Source organism: Lotus japonicus, chromosome 1, assembly GCF_012489685.1.
Source record: "Lotus japonicus ecotype B-129 chromosome 1, LjGifu_v1.2".
NCBI lineage: Eukaryota > Viridiplantae > Streptophyta > Magnoliopsida > Fabales > Fabaceae > Lotus > Lotus japonicus.
This window is the reverse complement of record NC_080041.1, coordinates 95,515,259-95,523,085: the sequence shown is the minus strand read 5'-3', so window position 1 is coordinate 95,523,085 and position 7,827 is coordinate 95,515,259. Positions and strand designations below refer to the sequence as shown.

The 7,827-nt window shown below is 33.8% G+C and overlaps 1 protein-coding gene across 1 annotated transcript; it reads right to left on the bottom strand.

Annotated features, from left to right (window-relative positions):
* Positions 1 to 3,389: 3,389 nt before the first annotated feature.
* On the bottom strand, positions 3,390 to 7,051 carry LOC130728058 (CBL-interacting protein kinase 2-like). The gene is made up of 2 exons (XM_057579389.1): positions 6,894 to 7,051; positions 3,390 to 5,375 (listed from the first exon to the last, which is right to left on the bottom strand). The coding sequence occupies exon 2, from the start codon at positions 4,970 to 4,972 to the stop codon at positions 3,590 to 3,592; it is 1,383 nt and encodes a 460-aa protein (XP_057435372.1). The 5' UTR covers positions 4,973 to 5,375; positions 6,894 to 7,051; the 3' UTR covers positions 3,390 to 3,589.
* Between the last annotated feature and the right edge of the window lie 776 nt (positions 7,052 to 7,827).

Below are 7,827 nucleotides of genomic sequence, written 5' to 3'. Positions count from 1 at the left end.
AGTCAGCATGCCTATTCATCACTCGCCGGAGCTCCGGGCTCCGGCGAGGACCTGCTCCAGACATATTGCAAACGAGAGGACCCAGATTTGCAAATTTTCCGGGGAGGGACTAATTTGAGACGGCGAGACAAAGACAGGGACCTATTAGATGATTAACCCTAATATATTTATTATTGGCCAACGAAAAAAAGATATTATATAGTATTTATTTACAATTTTTAAATAATTAACTTTCCTACTGTAACCAATTTTTTTTTTAAAATAATTAAATAAGTTGATTTATATATTTTTTTATAAGCAATAAGTTGATTTATATAACAATTTAAGGATATTTGCGTATTTAGAAATAAATTTATGTGCTACTTAAATACCTTATTATAAAGTATGATTTTAATAATCTTGCTTATTTTCATTTTTACCTAGTAGCTTATAATCTTGTTAGACTGCTTATTGAAAGATTATTTTAGTACAGTAACTTAATAGCGTATAAGTTTCCTAGTTTCTTTACAAATAAGTTTGTTGTCTGATATAAAAATCTTATTATGAAATATACCCTACATAGGCTATCAAGTCAAACTTGAGAAAAAAAAACTTATGACAAATAATAGGTCAATCTAATTATTAAGTAGGTCAAATCAATTTATGCAAAGCCTAATTCAACTTAGTCTATTCTCACCCCAAGTTATAAATACCATCATAGTTGATCAAAGCGAATATGTTGACGTACGAAAAGAAGCACTAAATGTTCTTTAGGAGACTATGACTATGTGTGGCAAAAGGGAAAAACTCATAGCACCTCATGTTTGAGAAGTGGGTTGGATATTGTACACTTCTCGTTTTACAACAAGCTAGTAGGTTGACGAATAAAAAATAAAAAGATAAATGTTAGTAAGACGCTTTTTTAATCACACACGTAACACACTTCAACATGATTGGTTTAGTTTTCAAAAAGTTAACACAATTTTTAAAAAAGTGAGAGAAAAATATAACTATTTTATAACTGGACCAATCAAAGAGAGAGTGTATGTGATAACATGTTTAAAAGAGTGTGCTACTAACACTCTTTAAATTTTATTGGCAATGTAAAAATATTAAACTTAGGAAGTAAAAAAAAATTGTCTCGCCCCACAATCAACTCGTTTCTTGGTGGCTGGCTTAGGTGAGGCGAGTCAAAACAGGTTAGATGGTTTCATTACTTATTTAATGTTTATAGGTAATAATTCCTATAGGGCGATAAGATATAATGATATATTTTTTTTTTTAATTTTTGTCCTTGAATGATAGCTAAGTGGTAAGAGTTAGGGGACATATGAGTTGGGTGAGGAGGTTGATGGATCATTTCATGGAGGGTGCAATTTATCTTTTCGATATAAAAAAAGACTAACATATTTTTATTTTTAATTTATTTATAATCTGAAAAAATAGGAGTTCATTTTCTTTACGCTTTTAGTGCATAATTATTTCTATTTAATATTATGGTGGTTTCGTTGTTTTGTTATTTTGCCGCATATGTTATTCAGCAATTGAAAAGTTTTTTTTTTTCAAATAGTTATAATTTTTTTTTCATATTCTTTCATAACATTTTCCGATGTACCGAAAAATATTCTTTCATAACATAAATATATTGTTAAAAGTTTAATGGCTACACTTTGTAACTTCTTAAGTGATTATAAGGCAACTATAAAAAGTTAAAAACCAAAGTACCAAACGCAATATCAATCTCACACTATGGCTATGTTTGACATGTTTAGCTGATAAGCTAGCTGAAAGCTGAAAAGCTAGCTGAAAGCTTATAAGCTAGCTGATAGCTGAAAGCTGATAAGCTAGCTGAAAGCTGAAAAGCTACGTGATTGAAACAAAAGTGTTTGGTAGAACTAGCTGTTAAACAAGCTGAAATTGTAAAATGACATAAAAGGACATACTTGTATAATTATTTTTATATTTAACATTACTTTATTTTCACATTAATACCAATATGATATTAATATTAAAATTATTATCACTTTAAATATTTTTATTAGCTACAGTTATATATCATCTTAAAAATATAATATTTATTTTTATTTATTTTTATTAATATAATATTTATAATACTTGTGGTGCGCAGCGGTGTGGCGGGAATGGTGGCGGAAACTGCATACGTAAGTGTAAGGTGAAAATAAGTTTAGTGTTTTTATAAATATATAAGGGTAATGGTAGAATTTTAATAAAATAATAAGGATAAAAATGAGAATAAATTTAATAAGATATAAGCTTTAAGCTATAAGCTACATGAGATAGCTTATAGCTTAAAGCTTTAAGCTACTAAAATAAGCTCCTTCACCAAACACTTTTGAAGAGCTTTTAAGCTAGTCAAATAAGCTTTAAGCTAGTCAAATAAGCTATAAGCTAGCTGAAATGGCATGCCAAACATAGCCTATATGTGAAAATTTTATATTTTCCTCTATCTACCAACATTAATTGTGTGTTTGGTTCTCCATTGGAAAACCGCAACCAATTTTGGATGATAATTTTGGGAGACGTTTAGAAGAATTGGTTTCAATCCCATGATCAAATTTGCTAGAATCTAGAAATAATAGCTTCTTGAACCTAATCAATTATGAGATATTACAACTTAATTTCACAACATTACCCTACAAAAACTAGTTTTTTTCATAAATGTATCTAAATATAAATCTATTCACTTTCAACTCATGTTTACTGGTATAATTAAGGCTAAAAAGCACTTTTGGCCCCTGATGTTTCAAGTTTGTGCAAATTCTGCCCTTACTCTATTTTTGTCGATGTTTTTACCCCTCACGTTTTCAAACAGTGCACTGTCTACCCTTCCATCAATCAAACGTTAAAAAGCTAACGGAATGAACTGATGTGGCTTTTTTTTATATATTTTTTCGAACGGAAATTACAAGTGAAATTGGAAAAAATGGGCAAGGGAGATTCAAACTCAAGACCTGTAAGTAGCAAAACATGCATTTAACCAGTTCAATTACATGCATAATTGATATATACATCAAGAAAATTTAATTTATATCATATCCTTGATCATCATCAACTTCATATACTCTTCTTCATCTCTTCATTCCACTCAGAAACCTCTCATGAGAAAGCCTGACTGACGGAGGGGTAGACAGTGCACTGTTTGAAAACATGAGGGGTAGAAACGTCGACAAAAATAGAATAGGGGCAGAATTTGCACAAACTTAAAACATCAGGGGCAAAAAAATGTTTTTTAGCCTATAATTAATTTTGCCAAAATCAATTGTGATATCGCTGTTCCAAACACACACTAAGTGAATAAAATAACAAAAAGGCTCCTCAGGCCACCACTCAAGCTTCAAAACGCAAAAGATTTCAGTTCAATACATATGAAGCAATTAAAACCAACAAAGTGCAGAGAATGATCACAAGGAATGGGATAAAAGACCCAAAAAAGCTCAAAGTTGCAATTTAGGTATACACAAGCCTTCAGAAGTATCCATCCTTACAGATATAAGGAGAGTAAACTAGCCAATACTGTCATATTAAGCAGTAGATCAAGATAATAAATGAAGCACAGAACATAACACACAACCTAGTTTTATAATATTGATTATGCAGTTTCCTGTGGTACTGATAAAGCCTCTTCTTGCACTACTTCATGTTGGGGTTGCTTTGGTTGTTCTCCTTGCCAGGTCCAAACAATGTCCTTAAGTGCTGGTCTAATGTCTTGTTTCAGAAGCTTCTGGTACTCAACTGTATCTCCACTTGACTTCTTCAATTCCACTAGATGGAGAACTGGTGTGATCTCAAAAATCTGAGCTTCAATACCCAAAATCCCTTTCCTTCCTACCTTGGAGCTTTCCAACTTGAAGAAACCTCCATCTTTCTTCTTTACTTTCAAGCAAAGACTCTTGCAAACTTCTTCCAGCTTAGAGATTATAACTGAGGCAGGCTTGTTAGACGTGAATCGCGTCTCTTTCATGTGATCTGTGTCATCAAACAAACCTGATAAATCAAGACCAGTTGAGAAGGAGATGATCTCAAAAGCATTTAAATTACAAAGCTTTGCCTCTTCTTGCTTTGACTCTGCAAAAGTTACACCATTCTCAGACACTTCAAACACACTATCAGCATCTAGAGGAGGGTTTTCTGTGTTTTGTGTCCCAACAATAACAAGCTTCTCTAACCCCTTTTTAAACCAAGAATTTTCCATAATCTTGGCCATCGATATCCTGGTCTTTGGGTTCGGATCCAGTATTTTGGACAATAAGCGACGAACTTCTGGGGCAAACCATTTAGGATATTTAAACTCTCCTTTACCAATTTTCCTGTACATCTCCATCAGATTTGAATCATGGAATGGAAGGTAACCAGCCAATAGAACATACAAGATTACCCCACATGACCATATATCAGCTTTGTATCCACCATAACCCTTTCTGTTTATCACTTCTGGAGCAACATATGCAGGGGTACCACATGTTGTGTGAAGCAATCCATCTTGACACCTAGATCCAGCAAGGGTACTCAACCCAAAATCTATAACCTTCAAATTTTCATTTTCATCCAACAGTAGATTTTCCGGCTTCAAATCTCGATGACACACACCCCTGCTGTGGCAGTAGTCGACTGCACTAATCAGTTGCTGAAAATACCTCCTAGCAACGTCCACCTTGAGCTTTCCTTTGGCTATTTTGTTGAAGAGCTCACCACCTTTTACATACTCCATGACGAAGTAAATTTTGGTTTTACTAGCCATTACCTCGTAAAGCTCAACCACATTGGGATGGCTGACCAATCTCATCACTGAAATTTCACGCTTAATCTGATCAACCATTCCAACTTTCAAAATCTTTTCTTTGTCAATCACCTTGATGGCCACACTCATGCCAGTTATAAGGTTCCTAGCATGGTAGACCTTTGCGAAGGTTCCTTGGCCTAATAATCTCCCTAGTTCATATCTTTGCATAAGCACACTTCCCTTCTTTTCCATTTCCGGCAACACTATTTACGTACTTGACTAATACTGCTATCAATAGTATAAATTATAGTGGGGAACTATTCCAAAGATGTTCCAAGTTCAACCATCTTCGCAAACATCATGTTTTGACATCACCCAACTAGATAGATTTCCAGCCACCTCACGCACATGATCACAAAATAGATATTGACAACAGGCTAAACATCCAATTTCAGCAAGGATTAACAAGGTAAGCTCGGATAGAGCAACAACCTTAACCTCAGATAAGGAACTCTTTACTTTGAAGCACATCTTTCAGCATCCCCTGGTTTTGGTAATGACACAAGAGAACACTGTAGTAGATGACCTTAAAAACTTCGTAGACTAATCAGGGAATAAAGTATAACCTGGTTAACCTTCAATCACCCAAAAGCACCTGAAAGAAAGACGCAAAACTTAGTCTGCAACCTAAAATACTCCAACCCAGCTATATAAATAATAAAAGAAGTTCATACATGATACATAGGAGCTACACAAGATATGAAAGCCTATAATTAAATTGCTGATGATAGATAAATTTTAATCTGTTTCTATAGATAATCATAACTTCTTTCAGAAGCCAGTTTTCAACAATGACGGTGTATACACCAAAATTCATAAAAGGGCCAGAAAGTGAACTCAAATCCTAAAACCAAACAGCATCACTAGGCTTTGAATAATAGTTTACACGATTTAATCTGAGGACAAATTAGCCACAATCCATTAATCACAGTTGGACTAAATAGTCATTTTAAAAAATGAAAAACACCAAATTTTTCTTTGAAGATAAAAACAATTCAATTTAGTTCCTTCAAGGACTACAACCAATTGCCTTATTTATGTTTCAATGACTAAATTGATCGATCACCTTATTCATCTTTCGAGAACTAAATTGATTGCTTATTATCTTTTAAGGATGAAAATAGTGATTTCCATCTCCATGGGATTAAAAGTGACCAACCTCATATCTTTTAGACAAAAAAATATCTACTTACTGTAACCAATCAGATAAACATTGTCAATACAACATATTGATTGGCTAGAGACTTGAAAAGGACACATGTAACATGTGATGTGAGACTATCCTTGGGTGGTTTTTCTAGAAGTGGGATAATTTGATGGAACTTCAGGTAGGCACTGCAAGCTTCTATATGCATGTATTTCAACTTCCCATCTTATCTTATGACCCAACTTTCATAATACTCTATTTTGTTTACCTAATTTCCGGCTTGTTTCACATGTCAATGGTCCTAGCCACATGGTTTGAAGAATGGTGATGAAGTAGAGAAATTTGTAAACGCTGATGGTGGGTAAGGGTCATTTTAATGGTTTTATATTATTCTAACACGCCCCCTCACGCAAGAGCCCTTTGGGCTTGAAGCGTGGATAATGCACAGGCCCGCCTACCATGTGCTTAATTAAATTCCACTTTTTTAATTAGAAAGTGAGGGGAGCAGGGATCGAACTCTAGACCGCTAAGTCATAGAGGCTCTGATACCATGTCAAACAACCACTTATCCCAAAAGCTTAAGCTGTTAGGTAAGGGTCATTTTAATGGTTTTATATTATTCTAATAGTAATAATACAATGATATACAATAATTTAGTATACATATTCGGAAATCCTTCTACAATTGATTCTCAAGCCTAAATCAATTATGAGGATTGATGAGAAGCTTATATGAGTAGCTTCTGGTGCCAGAATTGATTCTTTGATCCAAACATGAACTTAGTCCATGAAAATAAACAAAGTAGCAGCCAAAAAACTAAGAAACAAACTAGAACCAGCATTTGAAAAAAAAAATAACAGCAATAACAAAGAAACTAATCAAAAATTAAAAAGCCAAATAGCACAGCCTCCAACACACCCCAGCAAAGAAGAACAGAGAGAGTGATGAGAGGGTGTGAATACATACCTGCTAATGGGTTTGAGAATCATTGTGCTTCTGTTTGAGGCTGCTTACGGCAATGACGAAAGAGTTAGATGAGAAGCGAGAGAAGGTGTTGTGGTTTTAGCGTTAGATGAGAAATTTGAGAAATCCCGAAAGCGTTTGGAGCTGCTTCTTATAAACTTGCGCTCTCGCTTCTCGCCAAAATTTGATAGCGACGAATACTAGTTTTCAGGGCCAATTAAAATTTTATATTTTTCTCTTAAAAGAAGTACAGTATTATCAAAAAATCAAAAAAAATATTAGGGTATTATTTTTTATTTTGAAAAGTTGGTCCTTTTTATTATTATTATTATTATTATTATTATGATTTGTTGTAATGTTGAAGTGGGTCCGACGGATGTCGTCACCCATTTGATAAACTATTGTATGTTTGTCTTTTTTGGGTTTTTAAATTTGTGCTATTATTCTTCCGGGTGAAATGAACTTTCTTGAGAATGAATTTTGGGATTTATCATATGTATTTTTTGAGTTTTTTTTTTGTAAGACAGATGTCCTCCTTCGGAGAAAATTCTGTTCAAGTCGGAAACATTCACATCATGGTGGGGCTAACTCTCCCAGTGGTGGCTTTTTCCATCCACAAGACTCGACTCGAACCCGAGATCTTGCTTAAGGGGAATCGAGCATGTACGACTCAAACCAACCACTTGTTAGTGTATTTTTTGAGTTTCTAGATGAAAATGTGTGAAGAAGATAAATATTCATCATGTTTCTAGCTTTCTCATTTTCTTTTAATTTTTATTAACCTTTATCTCAGAAACGTTAAATTTTGGAAGGGATGAGACGAAAAACCAAAAGCGCTAACGGAGTTAATGTAAGGGACGAAAATTGCAATTTTTAAACCTAGGTATGATATACGTTGAGACTAAAAGTACACTTAAGCCTAATTTAAAAATGATAC